The sequence below is a fragment of the Harpia harpyja genome, chromosome 3 (assembly GCF_026419915.1).
Source record: "Harpia harpyja isolate bHarHar1 chromosome 3, bHarHar1 primary haplotype, whole genome shotgun sequence".
NCBI classification, from domain to species: Eukaryota; Metazoa; Chordata; class Aves; order Accipitriformes; family Accipitridae; genus Harpia; species Harpia harpyja.
Genome location: NC_068942.1, coordinates 56,184,994 through 56,203,309, shown reverse-complemented (window position 1 = coordinate 56,203,309; position 18,316 = coordinate 56,184,994). Strand labels below are relative to the sequence as shown.

The window sequence follows — 18,316 nt, the reverse complement described above, 5'->3', positions numbered from 1 at the left end:
TAAACACGACTCACTGGAGGAAGAGGAAGAAGAAACTGGAAATGAATATTCTTTCTCCTCAACTGCCTAGGCATTATGGAAAAGTACTTTTCCAAAGACAGGGTGAGTTGCCATCAGTGGATACCCACTGCTGACTTAAAAAAAAAAAAAATCTAACACATAAAAATTGTGCATTAAGAAGAATGAAATGCTTTCACTGTACGTTCTAATACAATAAAGTATTTTTTTATAATGAGTATTCACCATGTTAGGATCCTATTTGCTGTTCTATTTTTTTGCTTCTCCTTGCTTTTCTCTGTGGTTTGCACCATTGTAACAGCTGTGACATTTCTTGAAGTTTAGAGCATTGGATTGAGTCATTGTCATTATGCAATGAAATTTAATTGTGCTAATGACTGATTAAAAATACTGTATACCTTTTATTTGTAGTGAACTTTCAGAATAGTAGACTTTCCTGTTCTTCCTTCTTCCCTTTTAAATGTCAGTTGCCTCTTTTTCTCTTGTCTATAGAGTTCATCCTGCAGTTCTGACTTTGGGACTTGCCTCTTTTCAGTGTAACTTTCTGAAAATGTTTCACAGAGTATTTGAGTACTTTTGAAATTATTGCTGAATTGCTTTCTGTGCATCTGTTTGAATCGCCCTGTTGTGTGGGGTTTTTTTGTTTGTTTTTTTTTTTTTTACAGACTGAGGAGGTTACATGTCCTTGGCAAGCTACTGCTTAATGCTCCCACAACCGGCAGTGAGATTTGTGGACATGGAAATTTAAAATCCCTCCCTTTAAGTTCTGCTGTTGTTACCTGCTCATGTTTTTAGGGTGAAGACGACTGGCAAACAATACTGGAAATAGTAATGGCATAGAAATTCTATCATAATTACATTTGACATATAAGAAAAGAGGATAAGGATGTTTTAGTCACTTATATTTGTTTGGTGGTCATAGCATGTTTTCAGAGCTGTGGTGATGGAGGATGTGGTAGTCAGCAGAAAGTTTTTCAGTCCTCCCCCATGTCCATATGGGTTGCACTGAGATATCTCAGGAGAGAAGTTACTGTTCTAGCCTTTTGTGGCAGGCTTGCTTAAAACGATTCTGAAGTGCCCTGAAACATAAGCATCACTATAACTTGGGTTTGGGGGAAAAAAGATAACCACACTCACAAAAAACCTGAACAAAACTGTACAGTTAATGGCTACATGAAAGTTATTGTGTGGATAGTAAATAAACGTGTTATATTTCTCAATATTTATAAATATGAGATAAAGTATTGTCTCAGGCTAAAAACCACCAGGAATATAATTTCAATATATTTTTTCCCAGGCAGTCTGAAGAAACACGTAAACAATCTTCCAGATTAAAAAGTTGCCATAAATGCACGTGGTGGAAGACGGGCAACAAGCAGGGTTGAATTCCAGGACTCCCAGCAGCCCGGCTGGCTTGGTCCCGAGGATTTCCCTGAAACAGCCCCCCGCAAGCGGAGAACGAAGCAGCAGCAGCAGCGGAGCAGTACATCCACCGGCGGGGGCGAGGACGAGGACGAGGACAAGGACGGCTCCGGTAACTGCGGGCAGAGGCGCAGCCCCGGGCGAGCCGAGCGCAGCCGAAGGGTAGGGAAGGCAAAACTCCCCCCGGTGGCCGCGATGCCTCCTTTCCCGAACGGTTTTAGGAGCGAGATCGAGACAAACGACCTTTAGAAGAAATCTGAAAGCCGAACGGGGCAGAAAGCACACGCGAGCAGGAGCCGTCAGGACGGTGACGCGAAGGTCAGCGGTGAGGGATGACTGACGCCGGGCCCCTCCGCTCCGCTCGCCGCCGAGGGCAGCGGGGCACGGGCGGGCTGGCCCGGCGGGAGCTGGGTCGCATCGGGGCGCGGCGAGGACTCCCCCCTGTGTGGGAGGCGGGGAGCGGCGGGGCAGCCCGCCCCCCGCCCCGGCCCGCCGCTCTCTGCCCCTTGACGTGGCGCGAACTCTCCCATCAGCCATGTTGACTGCGTCGGCAGCGCCGGGGCGGCTGCGTGCGGGCGGCGGAGAGCGAGGGAGGCGGCGGTGGCGGCCGGGACGCGGGGTGAGCGGGCAGGGCAGGGGCTGGGGGGCGCGGCGGAGGGCGCGGGGAGCCGGAGCGGGCCGGTGGCGCGAGCTGGGGGGTGCCGCGGTGAGGAGAATCCTTCGCCGGCGCCGTGGCGGCAGCCCCTCTCCCCGCGCTGCGCGGGTACGGGGGGCACCCCAGCCCTCGGGCCGTGGGGCTCCCGCCCGGCTGCTGCGGCAGGAGGGAGCGTGGTGGGGCGCTCCCCGCCTCCCCTCACGAGGCTTGGGGCGCTCACGCCGCCCTCCGTGGCGGTGGGGGGGCGGATCCCCGGGCGGCCCTGAGGGGCCGGGGGTACCGCCGGCGGCTGGTCAGCGCCGCCCGCGGCCTCCCGGGCCCCGGGCCAGGGGTGCGTGCGCCCCTTCCGATGGGGCGGGGAGCGCCCACCCTGGCCGCCGCGGCGGAGGCCGGCTCGGGGCGGTGTGAGCGGCCGCCGAGGGCCCTGTCCTCGGCGGGGGCTGCCGGCACTCGGGTAGGGCCGGCGGGGCACGGCCTTTGGACGGCCGGCCCTGCGCCGGGTGTGCAGGGCGGCTCGCTCCGGCAGCGGCTGCAGCGGTGCTGTCCTGGAGCTCTGCTCTACCCGCGTCGTGCCGCTGCCGGGGGCTCGGACAGGGGCGCCTTGCGATATAGGTAAAGCTACACAAAAATGGTGTTTAGGCAGGCCCTGCTGCATTTGATTATGTGGTTTTAATTTAGGTGGGTTATTACATACACTGGGTGTTTTTAAAAAAAAAAAAAAAGTCCTCAGTGAGCAAAACTGGGAGAGCAGGTTTGGAGGATGGCTGTGTTTGAGTAGTGAAAATGAAATCCTTATGTTGTCCGTTTGACAACTTGAAGTTGCTTTAGATAAGTACTAAGTCATTCTCCCCGTATATTTGTCTCCTCCTTGGAAATTGAAATAGATTTGTATCTGAAATGCTGATTTTGGCATACAAAATGAATTAAAGGTTTATTCTTAATCTCTTATTTTACCAGATTGTTAGTGCATAGTAAACTGAAAGAATAGGTTTGTTGTAAGAAAAGCGCACAGTGAACTGTACTGCTTTAGTGGTATGTAAATATGTGGTCATATGAGGGACTCTGATCCATCTGTGCTGGAGCTCTTAAAGTGCTGTAGAGAGAGATGTTTTGATTTCGTCTGTATGTGCGTCCAAGGATTAGTGGATATTATTTTGGTGATCTTCTCTGTTGGGACACATTTACGTGTGGTGTGTAAATGTTTAAAGGTGCCGAGATGAAGGAGGAGCTTTTAGAATAATCTATTTTGAAGAAACTATCGTTACGGTTTGCAGTTGTTTCTAGGAGCGTTTCAAAATAACGTCTTTTCAAAGTAAGGTATTTCAAAACCATTTATTCAGCTATAGGATAGCTTTCTGAATGGTATATCAAACATGTTTGATGTGTGCGATGGTTAGAAAGTCTTAACTGTACTTTTGCATCTAGTCAAATTTCATGAATACTGTTACTGACCTGAGAATCAAGCCTTCATAGTCAGGTATAATCTGTGCAGTTGACTCTATGTGCATTTCAGATGGGGCTTCTTTGTGTGACACAGAGCGAGATTGCCATGGTGTGGGGATGCAAGGTAAATTCAGCCTCAGGAGTGGGAGGGAGGAAGAAAGCAAGCCAGGAAGGACTGCTGGTCTTGTCTGGATGTCCCGTTCTGCAGCAAAGCTAAAGTAGTGACACCCCAACATGGGAGCTGTTGCTGTTCAGCTGTTCTGAAAATCACTTTTCTGTGGTCTTCTGAGGTGGGCAGTATGTATTTTGTGGCATTCAGGTGTGTGAAGTTTGGTATGTAGCCTGTAGGTCAGGAGGGTTTGCTATTCCAATGTAATACATCTGCACACCTATCCCAGAAAATGTGTCTGCATAGCTATAACAATGGTACTGAAACTGAATGTAACCTATCAGACCGTGAGTTTCACATTTGATGAATGATGAAATATGTAAGCATTATTGGCTCTTGGAAGGGAAGAAAAGGATGGAAGAAAAGATGGAGGAAAATCTCTTAGCAGGTTCTGCCTTCTGAATAGGAAATACATACTTTACTAGAAGGTGACAGTATTTAACTCAATAAATGCAACAGATCTTTTATGTATATATGTGTACTTTATTAGTCACTGCACGCTGGTGTTCGTACATTGCCCTCTGAGGAGCAGTAACTGAATGGTAAAAATAATGTCCACATAAAACCATTTCAAACATAGCTAGAGTAAAATGTGGAGGAAAGATTTTAAAGTCCAGTACAGAAGGTGAGAGTTCACGTTGCAGTGTATGGAGATGGAGTTGGTGGACTTTGTAGCAGATGCCTATGGAATGGCTGAAATGGCCTTTAAGTTGCAATTTTCTCTGTCTTCTCAGGAGGTAATTTTAAAAGGAGAGATTATTCAGTTTGTGGCTATAGTTGAGATAGTTGCCTCATGCAGACTGTTGTATCAATACCTCATTTTTCAGGGATAATGTTCCTTCACCTTTTTTACAAAACACTGATGGATTTTGATGTATTAGGAAAGAAATGTCTTAAATTCTAGATCCTTTTCCAATACCAGACTGTTCTTTCCTCTCATAGCTGAATTACCTTATGTCTATGATTCCTCTGTACTAATTATGACTTCCAGATATCCTCTCCCTTTGCTTTCACTCAGTTTTGTTCCCTGCCCGATGGCCTTGTTCAGCCCAATGGCCTTGCAGCAATTTGAGTAAAAGTGATTGTGGAAATGCTTTTCTGCACAAAGTCCCGTATGGCTCCTTGTGTTGCAATTGCCATGACATGTAGATTTGCTCCTAATATGGGTAAGATGACATGTCCATTAAAATGTTGGCAGAATAATTATCATAGTATTTCTGTTACAATGTGGAGATAAGGGATAGTGATAGCACCTGTGGAAAACTTTAAGAGAAGTGTACTCTATAGAGTTAAGCTTGCCTGTCAGTCTGTGTTTTATAGGAACAATTTTGAGACTGCTTTTTGTAGCTATCATCACATGCTGACAGTTGGTTATCTCCTAATGATATTAACTGTGAAATGTGGGGCTTCTCTGTTTTATGGATGTTGTTAATATGTTTTCTTAAAAGTCAGCATTAGAATAAACCCATTAAGTTAAACTATAATTTAAAAGAACTTGAGAAGTTTTTAACTGTCATAGAAACTAAAGCTGCAATGCCATTATAATTTTAGTAAAGAGAGCTAGGTCTTTATAAATGGAGAGTTTCACAGGAGTCTCCTTTAGCATATGTAATTGCAGGACTAAGAAAGTCAGTGTGCTTGTGAGAATTCCTGATTTAAATCCCAATCCAGGAGGATTCCAGTGTTTCTAAAAGCTGTTCATTAACTTAGTACAGCTTAAATTGAGACCTAGGAGTATTTTCCCAGACTACCTCTTCGGTGGTTCACTTAGACTTTTACAGTAAATTCTTAATTATTAGGCTAGGCAGTGGGAGTTTAGGTATCCTAGTTGCTGGAAAATCGTACTCTATGTATTATAAAATGTACTGGGAAGCACGCAGCAGGTATTCAGGAACAGTGTGTATATAGCTGAGGGTTTTTGGGTTGGGGGGAGGGAGCGTGCTTCTTGCTGGCTTTCCCAGATGTTCACAGGTACCTGTTGAGCTTTTCAGATGTGTCTGTGTTCCCCAGTGCTCCAGCTTCTGAGTAACTGTAGCTGAAAATTTTGAAAGCCTTAGGTTGGTGCCCCAAATGGTAAATTTGCGTTGAAACAATTGTTGAAAGGTGCATCTTCATAGATAATGTAGTGGAATATGGCACTCGTATTTCTTACAAAGTTCTTTCCTAGCATTGCTGTAGAGATGTACTGTTGCGGAATGTTATGTTGTTATTCCTTTATATTTGCATGGAGGCTGCATCATGAGTTACTGAAAATAGGGTTAGGAAACTCTTACAAAATTTGATACAGCGGAAGACATTAAACAAGTACACTTAGGAGAAATACTTTTTGCTATTTGATTCTTAAATAAGTTAGAGGATTAAAGAGTTTGCAAGAATGAATGATTCTTGCATAATGAACAGAATGAATAACTAAGTACATTAGTGAAAGTCCTTAAAGCAGCGTGTATATTTTTTTGTAAGCAAGTCTTTTTATAGTGTTAGTGTGCTGTGTATTCTCTACTCTGACCTACCCTAGTATTATTGCTTTATTTGTAACATTCCTTGCCTCAGTTTGTTGCTTTAAGTCAGGAAATGATCAGAAATGGACTATTTTAACGTTAGGTATTTAACTTGCAACATATCAAATATTTGTTATTTTGAAGAGGTTGCTGCATGCTAGGAGTCTTAATTTCTTTTGTTTCACCTTGGTATTCTGTGCATTGCCTTTAGGATTTAAGAAGCACTACTCAGTGTTGATTGATTGTAACTCAGTTACAGTATTTGAATGTGTGACTGTCGTTAAGTGCATTCTGTATTTAGTGGTTAAAAATGTTTGCATTCCAACACTCTGCTAATGGTTATCTTTTTATTTTAGTGATAAACAGAGAAGTTGACCATGACAACCTTCCTGGAATTTATCCAGCAGAATGAGGACAGAGATGGAGTTAGATTCAGCTGGAATGTTTGGCCTTCAAGTCGTCTTGAAGCCACAAGAATGGTAGTCCCAGTGGCTGCCCTCTTCACACCACTGAAGGAACGGCCAGACTTGCCTCCTATTCAGTATGAGCCAGTTTTGTGCAGTAGGACCACGTGTCGAGCTGTTCTGAATCCCTTATGGTAAACCCAATACATATGTTATGCCAATATTTTACCTTACAAACAATATTTAGAATAGTGCCACTTAAACTATGCAAAAGATCTGGCGTGTGGAAGTTCAAGTACTCCTCATATGAGTATACAGCTCAAACTTCCAGATCTTAAAAGTTTCTGCACATAGATTTGCATATGTAACATATATACTTAAAGCATAGCTTTCATTTAACCAGTCTTTTCAACGTACTTAAGTAATGATTAGGTATGTTATTTTTCTGGAACTACGTTATCTTGTGAGTTAGTATACTCCTGCATTTTGTCTCTAGAAGATTATTTGGGTAAAAAGTTACTTTGCTGTATCTTTTTAACTATTGGCCCCTGATATAGGTTAATTTCCAAATGAAATAAACTATGTTTATTACTGACCTTAGTTAATTTGTAGACCAAAGCAGGTTAGCTTACCGAAACAGAAGCTGAAAGATGTGATAGATAGATACATCAGAAGGAGGTATGAGAGGGGGTGAAAAGCTATTTAAGCTCAAGGGTGATATTGGCACAAGCACAAATTGTGGACTAGTCATGGATAAGTTTAGGTTGGAAGCAGAGGAAGTGTTTCATATGTCATTCCAATCACAGAAGTATGGAAAGGAAACGGAACAAAATCTAAGGTGGAGTTTGATAGGCGTGAGAAAGGTACTGAGTGATAGTGAGAGATTAGACATGGTGTAAAGGATCCTGTAGAATGAACTCAATTTTTTGAATGACTTGTCCCTGCTTGGGAGAAAAGACAATTTCAAAGCAGATGTAAAATTGTGTTTCAGTATTAAATAGACACAGTGGCTGATTATACTGTAAGTCAGACTTAGTGGAAGCTAACTTTTTTGGAAGCATTATCTTTTATTGAGGACTGGAAGAAAAATAATGGAAAGACAGAGCTGTAAAGGGTCAGTCAGATCCCTGACATTACAGTGAACTGTGTACACTTTTCCTGTATCATGTGTGCAAGTCATGACTGGATTTTTTTTTTTTTTTTTTTTACAAGGTGTGATTAGAGACTCAGTTTGGGGGGACCTTTTGAAGCCTGTGTGGCACAGCGAATCGGGCTAGATAACCTGCAGCCCCTGAAATTGGTATAGATCATTTAATCTCAATAGAGCTGTGTTGTGTTTACAGCATGCTGGGACTTATCCAAAGATTTAATGATGTTTTAAAAAGACTTTTGCCCTTGTAGGCAGGAGAAGATGTGATAGCAAGAAGTGTACATTGAAAACATGTAAAGTTTACTTTCCCTTAAGATGTGAGTACGACTTTGTAAGACATCTGTATGGCATGAAGATACAAGTTGCATTTTTTATTTTAACTATCTGAATACTAATAAAAATGTAGATAAAAGGAAGTAGGCACATCAACTGAAAAAAATGTTACTTTCACTAGAGAAAGAGCTGCTAAGTTGGAACCTGTTTTTTTAGGGCATAAGGTATACTCAGGATAGTCCCAGACTGACAGCTAATAGACAGGCTGAGAAAGGAGAAAAACACAAAGGTAGGGAGAGTTAAAATGATTTGCGTAAAACCATGCAGAAAATCTCTAATAAAGGTGCTGAGTCTGTATTCTTACATTTCTTATTTGCTTCTTTTCCTTGAAGACCATTCTTCCTCTCTAAAGACAGTAATTTGCCTGATATATCTGTGTAAGACTACACTTGTTTTGAATTTGTAATATGGCTATTTAGGAGAAAGTATGTTAGGAGGAAGCTTTTTCAAAGTCAATCTGTTTTTGAAAAAAAAAATTTGCATTTTGTTGCAAATTCCTCAGTGGAGGAAAATGAATTGTTCATGCTATATAAACTTTTCTTATTGTATTTTTATAGCCAAGTGGATTATCGAGCAAAACTCTGGGCTTGCAACTTTTGTTATCAGAGAAATCAGGTAAGAAAATGAAACATTCAGGATATAGAAAATCTTTTTTATAAGGTAAAAGTGAAAATCCTCATTTTTCAAATTATAGTTGAGAACTGAAGTAGACAGCAAGAGCATGAGTGTGCAGCTATATCTTCAGGGATTGCATTGAGATTTTTTTCATGACAGGAATAGTGAACATCTGTTGCAGAGGAAGGTAGTCTATATGTATGTTTTTGTTTTTGTAGAAGTTGTAATCTTTTATTTATACTTAATTTCTTTGTGTTTATTTGCAGTTTCCTCCTACCTATGCTGGCATATCTGAAATGAATCAGCCAGCTGAACTTTTGCCTCAGTTCTCCAGCATTGAATATGTAGTACAGGTAAAGTCATTAAATAAAATCTTTAACTTCTGTAGCCTTGCAATATACAAAAGAATTAATTTCAATTTTATTTCTTCACTGCATTTTAATGACTGCGAGTCTATATGCGCTTGTTAGTAGCTTGGACATTTATGTCATCAATTGGGAATGGAAAACATAACTTTTTATAAGAACACAAGGATGGCTAATAAGACCGGTTTAAAAAAAAAAGTGGTCTCTTCTAAAGGCAATATTTCTGTTAGGTCTGTTTCTTTACCAGGAGTTTAATTTGTGTTTGTATATTGGGGGTCTGCTTACTGCTGTTGCTTGCTCAAATGATTTCAGTTCAATTTGGCTGACTGTTGATTCATGTCTCATTAATCATTTGAATTTAAGTTTGTATTTGAATGCTTATGAGTTAGTCTTAGGGCTAGCTGGTTTAGAGAAAACAGCTAATACATATTCAATTCAGGTGTTTGAATTTTAATATTCATTGTTTTTTAGGGTAGAAGTTACTTGAATAGAAATAAAAAAAGGACCTAAAACCCCAAATTGCAAACATTTGCAATTGCAAATTTGTAATCTCTAAATTCCATTTTTGGGGATTAAAATTTGTAAGACTTCAGTGAGGCATTCAGATTATGAAGAACAAAGACTGAACAGAATCTCTACTTTTTGCTAACTTTTGTAACACAAAGTAAAGGGGATATTTGCTCATAGTACAGCAAAATTAGTTTAATTATTTAATTAATTATTCAAAAAGAACTGATGATCTCTAGAGTAAAATTATGAGGTGAAATGCCACAGAATGTCATCAGGTTGGAATATTTTATAATTGTGAATAGCTTTATCACTATTATGTTCACTTAGAGCAATAAAAGCTCATTGTATATTAAAAGATTTATAGAATTGGCACGTGCTTCAAAATGATCATGACATCCTGAAAGGATTTTTTTCCTTTTCTTCTGTAGTAAGCATTTCATTTTTGTGCAGATGTCGTCATGGTAGGGGTTTCGTTTCCCTTTAGCCCCAGATACTGGTTACTACTTGAGAGGGAGCCAAGTTAGATGGACCATTGACGTTATTGGTGTGATTAAAATTAAAACTTACAAAATGTACTTTATTTGTTCATTTTTGATGCTGTAAATACTGCAAGATATGCTTTTCATGTGATTATATTTGTGTTTCTTAAAGCGTGGTCCTCAGATGCCTTTGATATTTCTTTATGTTGTGGACACATGCATGGAAGATGAAGACTTGCAAGCTCTGAAGGAATCCATGCAAATGTCACTTAGTCTCCTGCCACCAACTGCGTTAGTAGGCCTCATTACCTTTGGCCGAATGGTGCAAGTTCATGAGCTTGGCTGTGAAGGAATTTCCAAAAGTTATGTCTTCAGAGGAACAAAGGACCTATCTGCAAAACAGCTTCAGGTAACCACAAAAGCAAGCAAAAAGAAACCATCAAGGTGATGATGGTGAAGAACTTCAAATAGTCTGTAAACAATTTTTGTAATTAAATCTTACGTATTTAACTACAGGAAATGCTAGGGCTTACAAAAGTAGCTGTTTCACAAGTTGGTCGGGGTCCTCAAGTGCAGCAGCCACCACCTTCTAACAGGTAATGTGCTTAAAACATCTAAAAAACATACCTTGACTACACTGATTTACTGGAAAATTTATGTTTTATGACAATGAAAACAATCAACTGACAGTTGAACCTTTTGGTCAGGCACAAATTTACTAGGAGACTAATTGTTATAGCGTGTTTCTTTCCTACAGTTTGTACTAGGAAGAAAAGACTTAATGGGTGATAGTGAAATCATCTGGATGATGCTTTGGAAATGTTCTGAGAGAATGTTATATAGGCATATTATGGAGACGTAAATAGTGATGCTTCTGTTGGCTGGTATGCTGGAAAATGTTAATAGCTGCTTTAGTGCCCTTTATGTGTATATTAGGTTTTGCTGTCCCTTTTTCTCCCTCTTCTGCTCCTCTCCCCTCCTCTTCTGTCTCTCATTTGGAAATTGTGGGTTGGTGTTTGATCCTCCTGTGTATTCTGCTGTGACATAGAAGAAATTGATGAAATGATGAAAGAGAGAGACAGTTTTGCAGTCTCTGCCTTCCAATAAATAGCTGCATTTGTAGACAGCCTGTAGCAGAGAGCATGAAAAATTCTCTATACGTTAATGTTTCTTCTGATCTTTGATTTTCACTGAAGTAGTGAAACTTGAGTTTCTTTTTGAGATTTGTAGGTCATCTGCTGTGTTCTTTTGACTAGATAGGGTTCTTTCTGGATAGTGGCAATATCTGTAAGTCAGCAAGTTTTTGTTTTACAAGCTCTTTGCAGAACTTAAGCTGAGTGTGCTGTGTGTGTAGTAATACCAAACTGCATTATCTTGGTGAGGCAGAGACATGGGTCTGAATCCAAACTAGAATCTAGAATTAGACATTGCTAATATATGTCTAATATATTGCTAGTGAGCAACTGATAAAATTTTAATTTAACAATTTGAATCTAAACTAATTCCATGTGTTTGTTTACAGATTTTTGCAGCCAGTGCAGAAAATTGATATGAATCTTACTGATCTTTTGGGTGAACTGCAACGGGATCCTTGGCCTGTTCCACAAGGAAAACGGCCCTTACGTTCTTCCGGAGTGGCTCTTTCTATAGCTGTAGGGCTCCTTGAGGTAATAGCTTTAACCACAGTTGTGCTAATATGTAAACAGATTATTTTGTTGCAGAAAAGCTGCCACAATCAATATGTAAAAACCTTAGTAATTGATGCATATTAGATTTGTATGATGATTCTGATGAATATCATCCCTTACGTGGATAGAATAATCGTAGGTGTTTATGCATTTTAATGAGGCAAAATTGAGACTGCGTTAACGGCAGATTTAAGTTTTGGGAGGGAAAAAGTACAGTTATTGTTAGAGTCCTATTAACATGATAAATACCCGCATAGCTATTTCTTTTGTTCAATTTGTAGCAAAACCTGATGGTTTTATTTGTCTTTTATTTCCTGCAGTGCACTTTTCCTAATACCGGTGCACGTATAATGATGTTCATTGGAGGACCAGCTACGCAAGGACCTGGCATGGTTGTAGGGGATGAATTGAAGTTACCTATAAGATCATGGCATGACATTGAAAAAGACAATGCTAAATACGTTAAAAAGGGTACTAAGGTAAGAGATGATCATGGGTGATATTTTAGGCATCTTACCAGTAAGTAAACACTTAGATTGCCTGGCACTGTAAAATACTGTTAGTAGTAGCAAATGTATAAAGAGGTGGGAATTGTGTGGTTTTGTTTGCCTGTCTCTGAATAGTGGTATGTCTTCAGGAATTTCTTCAGAAATTTCAGTAAATTAAGTTAGAACTTTGTCTAGCTCACATTAAAGTTCTTTGTAGTGTTTCCCTGGTTTAAGTCAGAAAAGATTTATGTGACTAAATGTTATATCTAGAGAAAGGCTGTCTGCTTCTAAGACAGCTGCTCAAAACTGTCTCTGTAGTTGCGGGAGGGTTAGGCAGTAGAGTTTAGGCATAGTTCATTTAATCTTAAATGTACATTTGGGCAGGTGAACTGCATCCAAAACCTGTTGAATTCATCTTAACTGATTATAATGGGAGCTTCAACAATTAGCTCAGTCGCAGGCACTTGTCATTATAGACACTTGAGATTAGAAAGGTAAATTCAATTCTGTGTGTTGGATCTAGTACTTAATGCAAAGTTTAAAAAGAAAAAAATCAAGGTCATTTGCTAGTTTAAGTAGCAACCACTGGTCTCTCTAGTGTAAGTCAGGTTCTCAGCTGGTCAGAAAAAACCCCCAAGTGTTGAAAATTCCAGTCTTAATTTTAACTTCAGAAAAAAAATACTCTCTCAGCTTGTATTAGAATATGATATGAATAAAGTCTGATAATGTTGTTTTAGAAAAATTTTGTGAGTTTAGGATTTAATATGAAGATGAGGAGAGTTCACGTCGTAAATTGCTATGAACTGTATTTTCATCTTGGATTTAGCATTTTGAAGCCCTGGCTAATCGGGCTGCAACAAATGGTCATGTTATTGACATATATGCGTGTGCATTGGATCAGACTGGTCTTCTGGAGATGAAGTGTTGTCCCAACTACACTGGGTATGTGCTTATTCATTTTTAAGTAGTATATGAAGATGCAGGTTTTTATTTTTTTAAATTGTTTGACAGGAAGCACTTATCAAAAAAATGTTCTGCTACTTTTTAAAAAAAAAATGCACAAACCCACTCTGATATACTGTGATGGTTGCATTTGTACTGGAATTTTGGAATTTCTCAGCCTCTGGCAAATTAATCACTGCAATTGTGGGTTTAATCAGAAGGGGGGTTGCTGTTTTTATTTTAATATGATCTGTTTGAGGCTTAAATAACATGGATATCCTTTAAACAGACAATTTATCCCCCACACTGTTGCTATTTTTCTTTTTCAGTGTGTGTATATGTATGCTGCACGTTTCAGTAAAGATAAGGAGCTGTCATCCTTCTTTTTCTTGCTGTTCAGAGTGGTACAAAAACCTGTGTTATTCTTTCTGTCTTGTTTATGGCCTTCTATATACTGTTGTTCATAGATTCAACTACTGTCTTAGGTGATTGTCAGGTACATCTCTTGCTCCTGATTTTTGCTCCCTCTATGCAGTTCTACATTTCAGACATGGTCTTGTATTCCCTTCAGCTTGTCTTGCCATCAGTTAAGCAACTTCTTGTCTTTCTCATGAAACCACTCCCCTATTTTCTGTTGGTGTGGATGACACCCTCACCATTCCTGTTGTGCAGATCTACAGTCTGGGATAGCTTTTGACACTTGTTTGCGTGTTAAGTACCTCATTCATTTTGTAAATCCTGCCACTTCTTTATTTTTTTTCAAAGACTGTCTTTTCTTTCTCCTTCTGAAAGTCTTTTCCACACTCATAATATTTCATCTTTACTAGTACAGCTTTACATACCATTTGATTTTTAGGTTAGACTTCTGTATTCAGTCTGGATTCTTTTGCCAAGCTCATTTTTCTTGCTTGTTACTGTTAGCTTTGTCAATACCAACTGCAGGTAAAATTAAATGAAGCATCTTTGCTTATCAGTTTAATAACAGGTATATCTGTGGGTAACGGGCTGCCTTAGTTCCCTGTCAGTATCTTCATATGAGAGAGGATCCTAAGCACATGCTACATAACTAGACATACCAAGAAGAATGAGAGATGCAGCTGCAGGTTGTGATGAACATATGCCACTGAGTTTCAGGCCAGCTTGGCCATGCTAATCACTGCTGGATTGTTTCTTTTCAGAGCTGTGTGTATAGCCTTAGCTTGGGAGTTTCCACTGCTCAGGATCTTTAAGTTTATGACTTTACCTGCATATTTGACTCCTATTCCTTTTCTGTGTGAAACAAGCTGTATTTGTCTGTATACTACAGTATTAATTTTGCTCTTTCTGTCTGTACTTGTGACTCACCTTACCCTGTTTCTGCTGTTCCAGCAAAACTAGCCTTAATGTATAGTTTGTCTATTTCTCCTACAGCTGTTCCTATTTTCTGTTTGGTTACATCCTGCATACAGGGAGGAATTTCTGATTCTGCCCATGACTATTTTCTTCTGTCTTTGAGTATCCACCTGAAAACTTATATAACTTCATTCAGGTGTAATGTTTGACCAATTAACATATTTTACTAATATGATTTAATTAATATTTTTGGATGAATAAATATCTCCCATTACTATTTCCTAAATGCAGTGTATGATATTCCATGGTAAGCGGCAACTGTTGCAGTTACATCAACAGAATGTTGCTAAGCATAAAAATAAATAATGCTTCTTGAGCATAGATTTAAGCCTGAAATAAGTTTGGAATATTGAATATTAGAAGTAAACTGACTTTGTATGACAAGGCTATGAGACATTCTTAGTGTTGAAGTCCAGTATAGTATTTTCCCAGTGAAAGATTTTGTTATATATTATGATCACAATGACCTTAAAATGCAGATTGGGCAAGAAGCTCACTTAAAAATTTCTTCCCTAACACTGTAGCAAAATATTAATTTAATGATAGTCCATTTTAAGAAGGCAAAAATGTGCATCACAATGAACTGTCTTTAATTGTAGTGTTTAATAGAAACAAGCTATATAAATCCCATGTACTAAATTACTGCATAATAAGTAATCTGTTTTAACTTGAGGGTTTTGTTTGTTTGTTTTATTGTTGTCTAGGGGCTACATGGTAATGGGAGACTCTTTCAACACATCTTTATTCAAACAAACCTTTCAGAGAGTGTTCACGAAAGATATGCAAGGACAATTTAAAATGGGATTTGGTGGCACATTAGAAATAAAGGTAAGAATACAAAAATGCAGTGTGTTACTGAAACACTGGAATAGGATGGCTACGAACTGTGGAATCTTTGCCCTTGAAGGAATTTTTAGGAACATGCTAAACAGGTGTTTTAGGGTTGGCTTGGACGTAGCTATTACTGCCTAGCTATCTTTCTGCAGTTCCCTGATTCTGTAAACGTGAGTTAGGTATAATGTTAATTCCTACTTACTCTGCATGCAGTGACAGCTAAAAGGGGTGACTAAACTAAAATCAATGTCTTGTGTTAGAAACTCAATGCTGCGTGCGTAGGTTTTGGTATCAGTAGTGAGTGTTTCTTGGTTTTAGGTCCAGGTTCTCTATGTAGTCCAGGACAGCTTTCCTTTCATTTTCTGTCCTTATCAGAATCCACTCTGGCACTTTAACAACATTCATTTTCAACTCTGCTCTTGTGAGAAGCTTAGAGCTGAACGTGCTAGGTTCAGGTACTGTCTTCCATGATGTTTCTTGCAAAATATTACAATCCTGCCTTGTAGAAGAATATGGGGCTATTTTCTTGGTCAGTAAAATTCTGTTAAAGTTTTTACTAGCAGGACAAATAATCGAACCCTCTTTTTTCATGTATGTGTTCTTGTGAATTTTGTTGGAAGATCCTGGAAAACACAAAAAGGGAGCCCCGATTCTAGAGGGATGTACAAATCACTTCAAACAGTAAAATGACATTGGAAGAATGTAAATAACTGGATTTTGCTTTTAGCTAGATATGTTTAGGAGATAGAGTATACATTCATTGTGGGGTATGTACAGGCTTATATTACCAGTCTTCAGTTTTAATCTCATCTTGTGAATATTTTATTTACTTTGCTAGAAAATAGACATTATGCAGTATACTTTCTAGGCCCTCAGGTTTATAAATAACAGCAGCTTTTCTCCCATGTTTTAATTTATGTTCATGCTATTGTTTCAGATGTGCTAATTGATATAGCAAACATACGTAATTAAGTGTAGAAAGTGAGCACGTGAAAAGTTTCTCTAAATGTATCAAGTATTATTATATGTATAACCTTTCCTAATGGTATCAAGACTGATATTCATTGAGGTTTTCATTAACTAATGATAAAATAAGACTGATTTCTTCTTAGTGTGGCATATTAATGTATGTTTTTCTTCTAAATATGAAGACTTCAAGAGAAATAAAGATTTCTGGAGCAATTGGACCCTGTGTCTCTCTCAACTCTAAAGGACCTTGTGTCTCAGAAAATGTAAGTAAACTTTGCTGAAAATGAAGGTAATATCCTATCGAAGGAAAAATATGATCTAGGATTTCTGGATCTGAAGAGAGGCTGGAACTTTTCCATAAATGGAACAAATAGTGTTCACTTTTTACCAATTTTAAATTAAATACATGCAAGGGCTGTTTTTTGGATAAGCTCCTGTTCACTGCTAGATTAGGTTCAAGTTGTATTAGACCTTGCAGATCCCTTGTTACTTGTTTAGATTTGTCCACTGAGTGGTTGCTTTAAAGTTATTACTAAGAAGTTACATGCAGGCGTAGCAGAAACCAAGTAGAAAGTGAGTTAGCATGCTTTATTGTTAAAATCAGAGCTATGTCCTTTTATCCCAAGAGAACCATAAAAGTACTTTGTTTAGAAAGACTGAGAGAACAGGAGGACACAAGACCATGGAAACATCCCCTTTATCTTGACCCTGTCTTCCCATTTTTGTAGCTGTTTCACCAAATGCACGTTTAATTAATTGATTAGAATATGTAACTATTACAGGCTCCTGAAGTAACTCCTTTAAATTTACATCAGACTTAAACAATCACTTATTTTCTTATTGAATAATATTATTACAGCTTAATTTTGCATTTGATTGCTAATCAAAAACAGCTCCTGCAAGTAACCAAAATGTCTTACATTTGAGAAGTCTCACTTTTGTTCCTAACAATTTGCATAATAGAACACTTTCCAGTATGAAAATGCTTACAAATGGCCTGCTTTAATCAAGCATTTTTCATGCCTAAATTTTCCTTGTATTTATAATTGCATCTTTGTGAACTAAAAATCTCAATATAATAAGCATTGTTTTTTTTTTCTTAGTGGTCTGGTGCATACAGACTGCATGTATTACAATAAAAGCTAAAAAGCCAAAAAACAATTAAATGTACATCTCCTTATTTAAGCTACATATCTAAATCATAGGAGGTAATAGAAAATTTAATTGTGAATTCATGTCTGTTGCCTTGCAATTATATAATGATTAATTTCTATTCCAAAAACCTTTTTGTTGAAATTATCTGAATTAAAATTTTTGAGGTAAAACATGAATAAAATGTAGATGCATGCAGCTCATTTAAAGTGGTAACTGGACAATTATTCTATCCATAATGCTTTTAACAGTGAATACAAACACAGTGACAGCATTGCCACTATAATTTTCCTTGAATGTTTTGTTTCGTTTTACTGGGTCCATTATGGATGACTGATTATTTTAATTGGTTTTGCTGGGTATTTATGTTGTTTGGATGACAAAAAGGAATTCTCACTTGAAATACATCATTATGTATACGGTTACTTTGTTAGCTACTAGAGACTGTGTAACTACGTACTAGAGATTATGTAAGCTATCTGCTTGAAGTTTTACTGGCGTGCCTTAGAAGAGTCATTCCACTTAAATGTGCTTCTTACCTCTTCTCTTGGGACTGTTTAAGCAAAGTCTAGTACTTTTTCCTGTTTCTGACTTGCTTTTTCCATTTTTCTAATGCCCTTGTCTTTCTAATGTTTTAATATTTTGCAACTATCTCCTTTTTTTTATTATTCCTGCATCAAATGCTGCAGTTGTTTTGCAAGAGTGTTTGAGAAGCTGACAGAGTGAGCAGGGAGAAAACTTTGTGACAGAGTAGTTGTAAACAGTTACCTATAATGGGCAGATGTTGTAC

General features: G+C 38.7%; 1 protein-coding gene across 4 annotated transcripts in view; it reads left to right on the top strand.

Annotated features, from left to right (window-relative positions):
• Nucleotides 1-1,386: 1,386 nt before the first annotated feature.
• SEC23A (SEC23 homolog A, COPII coat complex component) overlaps nucleotides 1,387-18,316 on the top strand; it is a 30,598-nt gene continuing 13,668 nt past the window's right edge. The window contains exons 1-11 of one of the 4 annotated variants that reach the window (XM_052782665.1): nucleotides 1,387-1,602; nucleotides 6,562-6,803; nucleotides 8,650-8,707; nucleotides 8,974-9,060; nucleotides 10,234-10,470; nucleotides 10,578-10,657; nucleotides 11,584-11,728; nucleotides 12,070-12,228; nucleotides 13,064-13,179; nucleotides 15,276-15,399; nucleotides 16,557-16,637. In XM_052782665.1, the coding sequence (XP_052638625.1) occupies nucleotides 6,583-6,803; nucleotides 8,650-8,707; nucleotides 8,974-9,060; nucleotides 10,234-10,470; nucleotides 10,578-10,657; nucleotides 11,584-11,728; nucleotides 12,070-12,228; nucleotides 13,064-13,179; nucleotides 15,276-15,399; nucleotides 16,557-16,637 (1,308 nt within the window). In that variant the 5' untranslated portion in view covers nucleotides 1,387-1,602; nucleotides 6,562-6,582. Of the gene's footprint in view, nucleotides 1,759-1,941; nucleotides 2,060-3,657; nucleotides 3,829-6,561; nucleotides 6,804-8,649; nucleotides 8,708-8,973; nucleotides 9,061-10,233; nucleotides 10,471-10,577; nucleotides 10,658-11,583; nucleotides 11,729-12,069; nucleotides 12,229-13,063; nucleotides 13,180-15,275; nucleotides 15,400-16,556; nucleotides 16,638-18,316 lie in introns of those variants that run through there. The other 3 variants (XM_052782663.1, XM_052782664.1, XM_052782666.1) reach the window with 3 other exon arrangements.